This window comes from Rhinatrema bivittatum, chromosome 10, assembly GCF_901001135.1.
Source record: "Rhinatrema bivittatum chromosome 10, aRhiBiv1.1, whole genome shotgun sequence".
NCBI lineage: Eukaryota > Metazoa > Chordata > Amphibia > Gymnophiona > Rhinatrematidae > Rhinatrema > Rhinatrema bivittatum.
Genome location: NC_042624.1, coordinates 77,214,021 through 77,230,113, shown reverse-complemented (window position 1 = coordinate 77,230,113; position 16,093 = coordinate 77,214,021). Strand labels below are relative to the sequence as shown.

The following is a 16,093-nucleotide window of genomic DNA, read 5'->3' as shown; positions in this document are numbered from 1 at the left end:
AGGGTTGGTTCGTGTGTGATGTTGGAAAGGCTTTGCGGAATAACTATGTTTTAAGATTTTTCTTGAAGGATTGGGTGGATGGATCTGTTCTTAGTTCTGTGGGGAGTTTGTTCCATAGGATGGGGCTTAATGCCAAATTGCTCCCACATACGTGCCAGCTCCCGCGACATGAAATTTGATCCTCTATCTGTTAAAACAGCTCTCGGAAACCCAAACTGGCAGAAAATTTTAATGAGCTCTTGCGCTATAATTTTGGACCCAGTGGACCTTAAGGGAATCGCCCAGGGAAAGCGGGTGGCATAATCTATCACAACCAATATATACTGGTGCCCCCTCTTGCTCTTTTCTAAGGGACCTATTATGTCCATAGCCAGCCTATCCATTGGCTCTTGCACCACTGGGAGGGGTACTAGAAGTGCTTTTGGTGGCCCCCGTGGCGACACTAGCTGGCAACTAAGACACGACTTACAAAACCTCTTCACTGCCTCGTATATACCTGGCCAAAAAAACCTATGCTTGACTCGAGCCAAAGTGCTGTGCATCCCTAAATGCCCGGCCATTGGATAATCATGAGCCAGGGACAATACATCTTTTTGAAAAATAGTGGGTACTAACAGCTGTAGGCAGGGCTCTTGACTAGTGAGCCCTTCCTCTACTCTACATAATAAACCCAGCTGCACCAGGAAGTATGGATAACTTCTTGCTTCTTTATTAGTTGTATCCGATCCCAGTATCCTGGCTTTCTCCCAGGCTACCTTTAATGCAGGATCCTTCCGCTGCTCTTCCCTGAACCTTGGAAAGCGTGCCAGAACTGTTCCCACTATCTCTTGTGTACATCCCTCCTCAAGACCTCTTTCTCTCAGGTCAGTACGCCCCCATTTTTCCCTCTTCCGTTGGGCTCTCGTCTTGTGGCTCTCCCCCGGGGGCACTACCACGCCCTCCCCCTCAAAAGGAAAGACCTCCCCTAGGGTCGGTTCCGTATTCTTTTCTGCTTGCTCCTGAGCCCGTGTGGTCACAAAGGTCTGCCTATTCTGCAACACCTTCTTCAGGTGTTCCCACTCGTGCCCTAATATTAGTGGCACAGGTAACCCCTTCACTAGGGCTGCTTCCACTGAATCCCTGTATACACCCCACTGTACCCATACTTCTTGCAAGGTGTGCTTGACAGCATGCCCGTGAATGCATCTAACCGTCACAGTCTCCCCTAAAGTTTTCTGGGTGTCCAGGCCTATAGCTTGTGCTGTCTGGATGGAGATCAAGGATTGATTAGTCCCCGTGTCCAGTAAAGACTGCACCGGATGCCCATTGACTTGTACCCACTGGAAATAGGGGTTGTGCAAATGGGTCAGCTCCCCTCCCCCTTGCTTTGAGGGTTGGGTGTAGGCAGCAGTATATTGGGGACACTCCCTACGAAAGTGCCCTGCCTCTTGATGCTCCACAGTGGTAGCACTTCAAATTGACCTTGCATTCTACCCGGCATTTGGCTCATTCCCATCTCACTATGTGGTGGGCCATCTCTCCCTGCACCGGAGGGCTTATCCCTGGGGTGCCCTGCTCTTTTTTGTTCCCTCACCCCTGCTGGAGTCGAGGAGGTCCTCATAGCGGCCTCGGCCTCGAGATACCTCTTGGTATTAAGTATCACTCTCTCCAGCCCACTGGCCCCTTGCCTCACTACCCAATTCCTCATTGGTGGAGGTAAGGCATCTACATATCTTTCTAACACCACCATTTCGATTATCTGGGCCACTGTTTTGCCCTCGGGCTCAAGCCAGCGGTAGGCCAAATCTTTAAGGCGCTGAGCCAAGGCCCTGGGGCAATCATTTGGTTTAAAATGGGTTTCTCTAAATAGTCTCCGGTAGGAGTCTTGAGTTATCCCTAAGCGGTCCAAAATAGCTGCCTTAACCACGGCATAGTTCATGGCCTGCTCCAGGACCAAAGCTGTATAGGCTGCCTGCACCTCCCCTGCCAGGCACGGGGCCAGCCTTGTGGTCCAGTGGTCTCTGGGCCAGCCTGCCACACTGGCCACCCTCTCAAAAGTTATCATGAAGGCCTCCGGGTCATCCCCTGGCCCCATCTTTTCCAGGTGAATGTTAGGCACCAAGTCTGCCCTGCCCAGTCCAGCAGCAGTCATAACAGGTTGTGTAGTAGCTGTTAGTCCTTTGCTTTGCTGCACCCTCCAGAGCTGAAAAGCCTTCTGCTGTTCCTCTTAACAGCTGTAGCAGGGGGATGCTGCTGTTGTTGATGTTCCATAAGTTGGCGCACCAGCTGCTGCATCCCCTCCAGTTGTTTCTGCATTTGGCTTGCCAGCCACTTCAGGACTTCTTCGGAAGCCATTCCTAAAAGAAAAGGAAACAAGAGAGGACCCAAGTGCAGTCGTGCGACAACAGACCCCTTCTAACTCTGTCCCGATCCTCCTCCATGCACCCACACCGCTTCTTACCAGACACTCCCTCTGGGTAACGCTTTCTTTTTTTTTTTTCTATAGGGCTATTTTCCTCTCAGGACGGCTCTGCATTACATAATATGCCCTCTTCTGGAATCCTGCTGCGCTCTCCCACTACACTTTTACCTTATAAAGGTTTGGAAGAGCGTTTGCACACAATTCCCACGCATCAGCTTCTCCGGTAAGCGAACTTCGTGCATCCCACTGCTGCCACCATTTATGTCACGGGTCACCTCCGAGGCCCCTCCCAAATGGGTAGTCTACCGTCGAAAAACAGTCTACTCCAGCTCACTCGGTTCTGGTCGCCACTGCCACGGTCCTAGTAGCCTTTGAATTCTGTCTGGCCTCACCTGAGGCGCCCCAGAGCCTCTGTATGGCCTGGCCTTAAACCGAGGAACTACTTGGCTCAGAGTCCCACCAAGTTCCCCCAGGTACAAACACAAAACAGCTCAATGCCAGAACATGTCAGTCTCTTTTATAAAAGTTCTCACTGGTAGTCTCTGGTAGGTCAGAAAAACTCCCTTTTATACAAAGCTACATCACCAGGCCTTCTCAGCCTAAATAACAGCTCTGCTTGGGAGTTTGCACAACCCTCCCCTCTGGTTGTGCAGCAGGATGTGGCCTTCCCATGCCAAACAAACAGAAAACACAGTGTTGCCGCACTAAAGAAAAACATTCTTTCTTGCACTTTAAATCAGCCCTTCCCCCAACAATGTCACTCACTCTATTTCCATGCTGGCTTCTGAAGGACACCTCTGTTAGGGGATCCACGTCCATCTCCTCCCCCGTCTCTGAAGAACAGGCCTTCTCATACTCACTACCCCACTCAGTCACACCGTCTTCCTCGATTACCATGGATTCAGCTGAGTCAGATTCACCAGTACTCAATTCAGTTGCCTGATCCACCTCTTCCTGGTCTCATGGGTCTAACCTATTGTCTGGGAACCTGGGTGTTGTAGTCTTTCTCCTGTCCTTCGATGCCCCCCTGCTATCCAACCCTGAGGTTGTTTTTCTTCTTTAAAACTCTGCCTTTCCTGCCCCCTGGAGGGTTGTACCTCATTACACCAGCCAATCATCCAGATACAGGAAAACATGAACTCCCATTCTGCGAACGTGCGCCAACACCACGGCCAGGCATGTTATAAAGACACATGGGGCTGATGTGAGCCCAAATGGCACCATGCGTTATTGGAAGTTTTGTTTTCCCACCATGAATCTGAGATACTTCCAGTGATTTGGTAAGTTCTCAATATGTGTGTACGTGTTTTTCAGATCTAGGGAGCATAGCCAGTCCCCTTCTTGCAAGAAAGGGATCAAGATGCCCAGGGAAACCATCTTGAACTTTTCTTTTTTGATAAATTTTTCAAGGCCCTTAAATCTAGGATGGGACGGAGTCCTCCTGTTTTCTTTGGTATCAGGAAGTACTGGGAGTAAAATCCTCACCTTCTTTGCCCTGGTCGAACGGGTTCAACCACTCTGGCCATTAAGAAGGAAGAGAACCCTGCTAGCACCTCCTGATGCACTACCAGGCCCCAAAATTGACTTTGGGCAATTTGGTGGGTCATCCATTAAGTTCAATCAGTAACTTTGACGGACGGCGGAAAGAACCCATTGGTCTAAGGCAGGGGTGGGCAGTTCCAGTCCTCGAGGGCCACAAACCAGTCTGGTTTTCAGGATATCCCTAATGAATATGCATGAGAGAGATTTGCATGCACCCTGCCTCAGTTGTATGCAAATCTATGTCATGCATATTCATTAGGGATATCCTGAAAACCAGACTGGTTTGTGGCCCTCGAGGACCGGAACTGCCCACCCCTGGTCTAAGGTTACACTGGGCCACCAGTTTGCAAAGAATCGCAGCCTTCCTCTGTCTGGCAGAGCCATCACCCTAAGTATGGGTGACAGGGCTGTGCTCCCTATGATCCAGTCAAAACCCCATCCCTGGAGTTGACTGAGGTGCCAGCTGGGGCTTTGGGGCTCTCTGTGGCCTGGGACGGCCACGAGAGCCCTGGTGTTCTTGACAGAAGCAAGAGGGCAGAGGATAGTACCTCCTCAGTCAAAAGAAGGACTTCCTTGGCCCTGACCTCACAGACCTAGTTGAGCAGGACGGGTCCAGAGTGCTGGTGGAGAGCTTCTGAAAGGTCACATAGTAGTCTTGGATTTGGGTCACCGTGTCCTTGACCTTATCTCTGAAGAGACTGCAAGGCACATCAGCGAGTCACTCTTGCACTTCTGGTCTGAGATCAGAAACCCGCAGCCATGTAAGTCTGTGGGCACTGATTCCCACCTCAGAGACCCTTGATGCAGTTTCGAAAACAATATATGTCAAGTGGACCTCGTGTTTTCCGCACTCCAGGCCCTTATACACCAGTGACAAGAGTGTATCTTGCTGCTGCTGAGGCAGTTGCTCGGCAATATCTTGCACCTGCTTCCAGATGTCGCACACATATTGGCGGGGTGGAAGGTAACTAGAACCAAAAAGTTACTAATAAGGGCCAAGAGTAACAGATAAGTATGAGGAAAAAAAAAGAGTGAAAGCTTGCTGGGCAGACTGGATGGGCCGTTTGGTCTTCTTCTGCTGTCATTTCTATGTTTCTATGGCTCATGTAGAGTTGATAGGCAGCTATGTAGAGCATAGCCCCTGGAACACCTTTCTCCCAAGAGCATACTTCACCTCAGTTACTTCACCTGTTACACATGCAGTTACTTCACCTCAGTTACACATGCAGACCATATATAGACCCTCACCAAATACAAAATAAAGAAATCATACAGTATAAACAGAAACATGTAGACAAAAACTGAACTGAAAACCACCACAAGCCACACTATAATGAGTGCAACAATAGAAAGACAGAAATGCCATTCTTCAAAACAGTAAAATCAAGAAATATGAAACAATCATAATAGTAAGACCATACTATTAAAAAGAAAAAATATCTCAAAACAGCAGATGAGTAGCATAACAACCCAAAATTAAAATCTCATATTAAAATTAAAAAATGTTTCCTAAACATTAATAAAATATTTCCAAATAGCAGGCACATGAAATACTACCCAATAATTATCATAGTAAGATTTTAAAAAACACATACCTGGGAACTTTTGATTTCCAGTCATCCTGGGATTTCTGTGGATTAGTGAGAGAGGGGGATGCGGTGGCAGGAAGGGGGAACTTTCTTTTCCCCCTCTCTCTCACTTATTCACACTCATATACACAGATGCTTTCACACAAGCACAGGTTCTCACTCTCCCCACATGTACACACACACAGATGCTCTTGCTTGCTCATATATACATACACACACAAATGCTTTCACACACACATACACATTTGCTTTTTCACATACATTCACATACATACATACTGTTAAGCACCCTCTACGCTTATGGCCAGGGATACAAGAACACTTAGACTCAGTAGAAAGTATAATTTCTTTTTATTAATTAATATAATTATTCCTGGGAGATGCTGGGTAATGGATGCCATTTCTCTGACAAACTGACCAGCATCTCATCGTATACAGGAAGTGATCCTTCTTTTATAGATAACATACAATATTGTGGAAGCTTCTAGACTTGCGTGACTGCCCAAAGAATCATTTACATAGGTTGTCATGTCAACTGCATGATAAGATCATCCCTAGCTACCCCTGATTAATGGGGCCCATTTGCCCTCACTCTCGCGATAGTCCTTTGTTCTGTTAAAATCTTACTGGTCAAGATAATTAACACATCTGTAGCTTGTGTTGATAAAAACTCCTGAGAATAGTGCCTGAAACTCCCGCCATTGGTTTCTTCTTTGTGACCCTATGAATAGGCATCACCTTTCTGGTGCCAGCTTGTCTGCCCTTTGTGTAGATATCCAAGGAAATTCTGCAAGTCATGCTCAGAAAGTCACTTAGAGTTCATTCAGCCCAGGCAGGCTAAAGAAAAGCAGAGGATTCTGGGGATTTCCTTCTCCATGTTGGTTTTCTGTTCAGGCACACTCATCAGTACTCTTCAAATGCATACCCCACTCCCTCTACCTCACTCACATGCTATTGGCAGATGAGCTCAGCAATTAGCTGTAGCCTCATATTTTCCTCTGCCACTGCTAAACCTAGTCTCTTTTTCAGCACCGGCAGGTCCTTCATTGCTTCTCTGTCACCAGCTAGTTGAGTTCACCGGAGGCCTGCAGGTCCATTTGTTTTTCGGCCACCAACAGGTTGGGGCTCTGTTGGCACATGAGACCTTTGCTTGTTCTTTGGCTGCTGGAGGGTTAGGTTCCATCGGCAGCTGCTGGGCCTTTTCTTTGCTGCTGGTCAGGTTGGGCTCTGCCAGTGGCCCGCGGGGCCTTTGCTTATTTTTTAGCCATCTGCAGGTTGAGTTCCAACGGTGGCCGCTGAGCCTCTTCTTTTCTTCGCTGCTAGGCAGATTGGATTCCACTGTCAGCCCATGTGTCCTTTGTTGTTTTGGCGGCAGGGTGAGGTGGCCACTTGAGGAGTTTGGTGGAGCAGTTTTTGCCACTCCAAATTTTGCCACCTGAAACAGCCGCCTTACTCTGCCTTATTATAGAACCGCCCCTGCGTCTGCCTATCCTCAAAAGCAACTCCACAAGGATCTTGTGCACTGGGAATGCCATTATCTTCTTGAGATGCTCCAGGAATTGGAGGATATCTGTATTTTGTGCCTGGTATACTCTTCAGTCATTAACTGAAAGGGGATGACTTCCACCATCAACCTATCAAATCCTGCAAAGGAGAGGTCCTCTGGTGGGGAATTTCTCTGCTCCTTTGGAAGAGATGGATCTGTGGGGAGATCATCAGAAGCATCATTGGAGACCACAGATGAGTCATCCTCCCAGGGGTCATAGATGCCCTCATCCTCACTGTTATCAACTGGGGAAGAGGCCCAGGCACTTGGCCTTCGCCCAGTGGTACAGGCACAGATAGAATTGGACGTGGGGCCACAGGTCCTGGGGAGTTTCCTCTTCAGAGGAACTGGCAATGACAACCGGAGTGGCAGGAGGAGGAGACAGTGCCCCGTAGGGATCTATGCCATCCTGGGAAGCCATCCTGGGAACTGACATTGGCTGGGTTGGTAACACACCAATGAGCGCATGCAGGGATTCCAGCAGTGCGTTGAGGAGCGACTGTGCTGGCACCAGTGCCACACATCGCCTTCTTGATGGCCAACTGCACATGCCTCTAAAGTTCCTCCTCGAACATTGCCGATGCCAAGAAAGGCTGAGACAAAGGAGGTGAGACCAGATCCTTTTCGGAACTGAGAGGAGGATCTTTGGCTGGCATTGGGACCAACGGAATCCGTGGTGCAACTCCGGCATTGACAGAGGACTGTCTCTCCTTTTTGCGGGGTCGTTTCAAAGGCATCACAGCATGAGCTGGCACATCCTCATGCATCGATTGGGTCAGAAGCCAGTCCTTCTTTGGCTTCCCTTGATGTTCGGCACTGTCCATTCCCAGTCCAAGATCAATGATGAGGAGCCCGACATCCTCAACCTCGGGGAGCCAGACAATGGCCAGTCTCCGGCATCCCTTTCAGCCGATGAACTCGACAGAACCAACAGTCCCGCCAATGTCGATGGCTCGATGTCCATCACTGCGGCTCAGAGGTCACTTGATGGATCGGTCTACTCTGGCCCAAAGAGGCATTCCATCTTAACGAGCTATATCTTATGTCTTTTCGGGGTCATCTTGGCACATTTGCTGCAACCCCAGATGTTCGATGCCCAAGGCAGAGGACACATCTATCATGGGGATCCATGATAGACATGGTCCTCATGCACTGGGGCATCGCTTAAATCCCGAACTGGATATGTTGTCACGAAATAAAAGGGAAGCGAGATCAAAATTGATGGCGGTGGGCACCAAGTGCACCACTACACTGGGGATTTCAAGTATGAAAAGAAACTTGCCGATAAACATTGAAATACCTACCTAAGACACTAATAAGAGAACTTGGGGGGAGGGGGGAGCAACCCACGTCGACTGCGCAAAGCAGCAAATTTAAAAACCGTGAAAACAAACTTTTCCAAAAACAGTCCAAGTAGGCCAGAAAGGTAGAAAGTGAGGCTCTCACCTGATTGCAAAATGACAGGCTCTGCGGAAAAGACTGAAGGAGACCTCCGCATGGACGCTTGATATAATGCATGCTGAGCAAGCTCAGTGAGGCTCAGTCAAAGTTCTAGAAACTTTGACATAAGTTTTCCATGCCGGGCTCCATCCAATGATGTCACCCATGTGTAAGGACTACCATCCCGCTTGTCCTCAGAGAAAGGAAATTATCATATGCAAAGTATTTTCACCATTACTGTTAATAAGTATACACAGCAACAAACTCACCTAGCTGAAGAACTTTTGACCATATTTAAACTGGGTCTGTATTAAATATTAGAACTATCTACTGTGAGGGGGAGCTTTAGAAATAAGTTGACATAAGAGACTAGAATACAAGTAACTGATTAATCGTAGGCTAGCCTGGTTGTTCAGTGAGTTATAAAAACAGTGCCTCATATGCAAGTAAATCTTCTGTGTGTATTCATACAGTGACTGATTTGGAAAGCAAGCTGCAGAATAGTGAGGCACACAAAGAGGATTTCTTGCAACAGCGAGAAGAGCTTGAGCATGACTTGCAAAGTGTGCAAAACGAACTAAAAGACACTGCAAAAAGACTTCAGGAGCTGCAGTCTGTACTACAGAATACCCAGTTATCTCTAGAAGAAAAGAAAACAACCATAAAAGACCTTGCTGGTGAACTTAGGTGAGTGAATGATGTTCAGGAGCTGAAGACTGAACAGCATCGTGCATAGGGGTAAAGCTGGCCAGAAGATCTGCTGCCTGTTTTTGGATCACCCTTTCTCTGCTCATTTGCCTTCCATAAGCCGATGGGTGTGTAGTGCGTGTACATCTGTAATAGTGCAACCTCTCGTGTATGTCTTTATGCTTTTCTTTTTTACAATGAGTATTAATACTAATCTTAAAGTGCTCCTATTCTGGATTATTTTCATGAGTGGTAGAAAGCTGCTAACGGCTAATCACATTTCAAAGCTGTCAAAATAAAAGCTCAAATAAAATAACAGTAAAATGATCCCTGCTATAAAACTGTTTTATATACTTCTCTAGATGTTTATGGTAGAATTTGCTTTGTTTTTCATAATTAATAGTCTAGAGGCAGTGCAAAATATTGTCTTTGAACCCTGCATGAGGAGTGGGGCGAGAGCCCCAGATATTTGTACCAGAGAGGAAATAAAAATACGTAACTCACAAATTCAAGATGTGCTACTACAAGAAAAAGAAGAAACTATTAATTTGAGTTGAAACTCGAAAAGTAGAACCAGTCTTCATTTCATCTATCTCTGATTTGGTATGGGTCTCACATTCCCAAAAAAAAAATCACTCACAAACTTATTACATAATGATATCACCATTAATTTGAAAACCTTCACTGGCAATGTAGTTTTCATTTTGCAAGTCTTCTGACGCCACAAACCATTTGACTGTGTCCTGGTTAATGTCATGTAATTCAGTAGACGGAGGAAAATCATAACTGTGAATTACAAGGATAAAAATGCACTACATTGTGATACAGATGAATTTTGGGGTTCTAGTAGTGTGTATGTTCACACTTTTTAATTCAGATGGGAGTTGAACATTTGGCTTGATATAACTTACTGTTCTTTGAGGAGCCTCCATGAATACTGTAATGGGGCAACTTTCAAACTTGCAGGCTTTGCACCAGTTTTCTAAGAGAAAGTAGGAACAAACTATCTCAGAAAAATGTACTCCTTAGACATTTTGCACTTGCTTTTCTGAGAAAAACAATTCATGGAGTAGAAACACTTCAGCTCAAAGCATGCACTTTTATCCACATGCAAGGTGGGCATTTTCAGTCAATGTATTTACCCTATTAATTGAAACTTAATTTGGGTTATGATTTTATAAGAAAAATGTGTTGAGTATTTCAGTTGGTAAGGTTTGAACCTACAAATGTAACTATTACACTATGGGGTAGATCTTCAAAGGGTTACGTGCTTAATCCCGAAAACCTGCCCCTGCACGCGCAAGCCCCGGGACGGGCGTATGTCCCGGGGCTTTGAAAAAGGGGCGGGAAGGGGGCAGGGTCATGGGCATGGCACCGAACTGGGGGCGGGACCTAGGCCTCCAGCACAGCGGCTGTGCCAGGGGATGGCGCCCCAGCACGCACACGATACGCCTGACAGAGGCAGGCGTAAAAAGTTTAACAAGGTGGGGGGGATTTAAGTAGGGCTGGGGGGTGGTTTAGATAGGGGAAGGGAGGGGAAGGTGGGGGGAACGGGGAAAGCATTCGGGCCTTCCCTAGGGCTCAGCACGCGCAAGGTGCACAAGTGTGCACCCCCTTGCATGCGCCGACCCCAGATTTTATAACTTGCGCGCGCGTGTTATAAAATTGAGTGTACTTTTGTGCGCACCGGGTAGCGCGCACAAATGTACCCCGCTCGTGCTTCTCTTAAAATCCACCCCATAGTGCAGAATCTGGGTTTTAGCAACCAAAAACACATGAAGAAATAAAAAGCCCACCATTCAGATCCTGAAGACTGAGAAACTGGAAATTATTGTAACACTGATTTGTTGTCATCATCTAAATTTCTTCTTCATTAGGAACAGCAATCGCCAAAAGTAAAGATAATTTACAAAAAAAAAATTTTTTTAATGGAAAAGAACTTTCAGAAACATGATTCTTGTATTTCAATAATTAGTTCTTATCCCAGGACAAGCAGGTTGCTAGTCCTCACATATGGGTGACGTCACTGACGGAGCCCTATTGCGGGAAAACTTATGTCAAAGTTTCTAGAAAGTTTTGACTGGCACTGTGAGGCCACTGAGCATGCCATGATATTCTCTGCCACAGGGGTCTCTCTTCAGTCTTCGTTTTTCCGCTCTGCAGTGAGCATCGCGGAGATAGAAGCCCTGTGAGTTTACTCACAGTTCTGACTGAAAAGTCAACTAATTTTCTCATATTTTTTCTCATTTGGGGTCTCACTTCCCTTTTGTCACCGGACGGTGACAAAACTATCAGCGTTTTTGTGCTTTAACACTGAGTTTTTTCTCACAAACCTTTTCATCGACGGTCGTCGATAGTGACTTGCCTTCGGGTTTCAAAAAATGCCCGATCTGTAACAGACCCACATTTAGAATGTGTGATCTGTTTGGGTGAAAAGCATGATATTTCATGATGCCAACAATGTTAGGAGATGACCCCGAAAGGTAGGAAACTTCGACAAGAAAAGATGACACATCTTTTCCACCTCCAACTAGTTCCCTCACCTTCTACTTTGACCAAATCATCTCCAACAGGAGTTACAAAGAAACTCCTTCTTAAAAAATGTCGACTGGAAGGATCCAGAGATGCAGCATCGCCAACCCCGTTGACGTCATCAACAAGGTCAGTCACAGAACCAAGGCCTAAACACAAACATCGACATCGTCTATCCTCGGCGTCACCGTTGCTTCCCCCACCCCCCCCCGGGGAACAGAGCGCGAAGCGGCATAAGGATGGGGATGCACCGCTAACATCCGCGCCTACGATACCACCTTCAAAATCATCGATATCGACACCTTCATTGACATCGATTCTTCCACCGACTACGCAAGATTTAACTGTGCTCATCAGGCAAGTAGTGATAGAAGCCTTGCAGGCACAAGTTCCGGCGACCTCGCCGATGCCGGCGATAATGCCGATACCGGTAAGCGCCCCGATGCCGGTACCGTTTTCTACGCTTACGTCATCGATGCCAGTAACATCTGTGACTATGCCTCCTTCGATGCCGGTGACATCATCCAGAATTCTCTTGATGCCAGTGACATCGATACCATCGATGACTATCCCCACATCGATGTTCTCCTTTTTATCCACATCGATGTCGACTGTTTCATCGATTCCACAGCCAATATCCATTTACACTACGACACCCACCTTACATCCTAGTAAGAAAGCATCGGTATCTACAAAAAAGGCATCGACTAAATCAAAACCTTTGATGCCAAAACATCCACCAACAGCACCATATTTCCCTGAGGTTTCAGGTTCTACCGAAGCAGCGCTGCATGGTATCCTTACCAAGCGATAGCAAGATTTGTTAGCCTCCTTGCCATCTAATCCTGTAGAAGAGGATACAGAAGACAACACACTTGACGGCCCTTTGCCAGGACCTTCTGGTGTTCCTCCTCCTCATAGGACTACACCTACTCATCATCAAACTCCAGACTATGACACTTGGTCTGACACAGCCTCAAATACCTCCTTGGAGACATTTATGTGTGACCCATCACCACCTCATGCTAGGAAACAGTCCCCTCCGGAGGATTTTTCTTTTACCACCTTTGTACAGGAGATGGCAGATTCCATCCCCTTCAAGTTACAAGCAGAGCAGGACACCAGACAATAGACTTTGGAGGTACTCCAGTTTGTCGACCCTTCAAAGCAAATTGTTGCAATTCCTATCCATGATGTTCTATTGCAACTACAACAACGCCTCTGGGAACATCCCTGCTCTGTTCCTGCGGTGAATAAGAGTGGATAGTACCTATCTTGTACAATCCACACCTGGATATCAAAAGCCACAACTTCCCCACCACTCAGTGGTCGTAGAATCGGCACAGAAGAGGTCTAGAAGAACAAGAGTCCACTCCCCCAGGTAACAAGGGTCCACTCCCCCAGGTAAAGACCATAGATTCCTGGATTCACTGGGCCGTAAGGTTTTTCAAGGTGCAATGCTGAATTCCAGAATTTCATCATATCACCTATATATGACCCAGTACCAAAGAAATCTCTGGAAACAAATAGAGGAATTTGTTCCATCTCTTCCTACACAATACCAAGAGGCTGCACAGGCTAACATAAACAAAGGTTTAGATGCGGGTAAGCATGAAGTCCGAGCTGCCTATGAATGCTTTGAGACGGCTTCAAGAGTGGCTGCATCAGGCATCAGTGCCAGAAGGTGGGCCTGGCTCAAAGCCTCAGATATTAGGCCAGAGGTGCAGGATAAGCTAGTAGATCTCCCTTGCCTAGGAGACAACTTATTTGGATCGAAGGTACAGGATGCTGTGTCTCAATTAAAAGAGCACACAGAAACATTACGACAGCTATCTTCCCTCCCACATGATTCCTCCACACATACTAGCCACAGACCTCCACGGAAAGACACCAGACGGCCTTTCTACAGACAACGGAGATTACCCTCCTGCATCCAGACCCAGGCCTTCCAGAACCCAGCAAAGGCCACAACCACGGCAATAGAGAGCAGCTAGGCCCCACCTGCTCCGCAAACAGGACCTGCTGCTGGCTTTTGAAATTACATCCAGAGAACTGATCCTTTACTCAAATCCTCAGCCAGGACTACCAGTGGGAGGCCGATTATCCAAGTTTTACAATTGGATATCAATAACATCGGACCAATGGGTCCTATCAATAATAGATCGAGGTTATCAACTCAATTTTATTTCAATTCCCCAAGATTTTCCACCGAGTCAATCTCATCTCAGCGAAAATCACATGCTTCAACTACAAATAGAATTATCCACCCTTCTGACAGCCAGGGCAGTAGAGCTGGTACCCAGGTCTCAGAAAGGAAGAGGATTCTATTCACGTTATTTCCTCATTCCAAAGAAAACTGGAGGCCTACGTCCCATCCTAGACCTCAGAAATCTCAACAAATTTCTGAAAAAAGAAAAGTTCAGGATGGTTTCTCTAGGCACCATGCTTCCACTTCTTCAAACAGGACACTGGCTTTGTTCTCTGGATCTACAAGACGCTTATGCTCACATTCCAATATTCCCTCCTCATCGCAAGTACCTGCGCTTCATGGTGGGTCATCAACATTTCCAATACAGAGTCCTGCCATTCGGCCTTGCTTCTGCTCCCAGAGTATTCACCAAATGTCTGGGAGTAATAGCAGCACATTTGCACAAGCAAAGTGTCCATGTCTTTCCATATCTAGACGACTGGCTCTTCAGAAGTCACTCTCAAGAGGGAGCTCTCACCTCTCTGTCGCACAATTTCCCTACTTCACTCCATGGGTTTTCTCATCAATTATCAAAAATCCCACCTTACTCCATCTCATCTACTTCAATTCATAGGTGCAGACTTGAACACTATCCTATCAAGAGCCTTTCTACCCGAGGATCGAGCAGAAACACTGTCCCTGTTGGCAAACTCGATTCACTCAAAGAAGCAAGCAACAGCTCATCAGTTTCTAACCTTACTAGGCCACATGGCCTCCACAGTTCATGTCACTCCTATGGCAAGACTAGCCATGCGGGTAACTCAATGGACTTTACGATCTCAATGGATCCAAGCCATTCAACCACTGCATTCTCCAATTCAAGTAACCCACTAGTTATGTTCTTCTCTACTTTGATGGGTGAACAAGGACAATTTGCGCAAGGGCCTGCCATTCCAACAACCAGTCCCACAGATAACGTTAACTACAGATGCATCCACCTTGGGTTGGGGAGCACACATAGACAGTCTCCGAACCCAGGGTACTTGGACAAAACTCGAAGCAACATTCCAAATCAATTTCCTGGAGCTTCGCGCTATAAGTTATGCACTGCATGCGTTCAAGGACTGCCTTTCACACAAGACTGTTCTGATCCAAACGGACAACACAGTAGCCATGTGGTACATCAACAAACAAGGCGGTACGGGTTCGTATCTCCTTTGCCAAGAAGCGGCGCAGATTTGGGGCTGGGCCCTGAACCACTCAATCTTCCTCCGGGCCACTTATCTGGCAGGCATACACAATGTAGTGGCAGATCGACTCTGTCGTCAGTTCCAACCACACGAGTGGTCCCTGGATCCCTCAGTAGCAACCAAGATATTCCAACGTTGGGGACAATAGACCTCTTTGCATCACATCTGAATCACAAAGTGGACAGATTCTGCTCTCTTCTCAAACAGAAAAACCAGCCAGCCAAGGACGCCTTTGCTTGCCCTTGGAACTCAGGCCTACTATACGCGTATCCTCCAATACCGCTCATAACCAAAACTCTAGTGAAACTACAACAGGACAAGGGGTCCATGATACTCATAGCCCCGTATTGGCCTCGACAAGTATGGTTTCCCACATTCCTAGACCTCTCAGTCAGGGATCCAATTTGTCTGGGAATAGCTCCCACTCTCATAACTCAGGATCGGGGTCGGTTGCGCCATCCCAATCTTCAATCCCTAACCCTGACAGCATGGATGTTGAAAGCTTGATTTTACAACCACTCAATCTTTCTGCCAGTGTATCTCAAGTGCTTATAGCTTCACGTAAGCCTTCACACGAAAGAACTATTCTTTGAAATGGAAGAGATTCACTTTGTGGTGCAGGCAAAACAATATTGATCCTTTCACTTGCCCCACTACTTCTCTACTAGACTACTTATACCACCTTTCAGATTCTGGTCTCCAGACTTCATCTGTAAGAGTACATTTAAGTGCAATCTCAGTTTACCATAATAAGATGGGAGATGCACCTATATCCTCACGACCTCTTGTTACTAGGTTTATGAGAGGCTTAACTCAACTTAAACCACCAATTCGGCCACCTTTCACAGAATGGGACCTGAATCTGGTTTTAACAAGACTAATGTGTTCTCCATTCGAACCCATAGATTCCTGTGATCT

General features: G+C 46.8%; 1 protein-coding gene across 7 annotated transcripts in view; it reads left to right on the top strand.

Annotated features, from left to right (window-relative positions):
- The window catches only part of CCDC18 (coiled-coil domain containing 18), a 259,561-nt gene that overhangs the window by 155,527 nt on the left and 87,941 nt on the right, over positions 1-16,093 (top strand). For all 7 annotated transcript variants that reach the window (XM_029618296.1, XM_029618291.1, XM_029618292.1 and 4 more), the window contains one exon: positions 8,992-9,205. In XM_029618296.1, the coding sequence (XP_029474156.1) occupies positions 8,992-9,205 (214 nt within the window). The remainder of the gene's footprint in view (positions 1-8,991; positions 9,206-16,093) is intronic.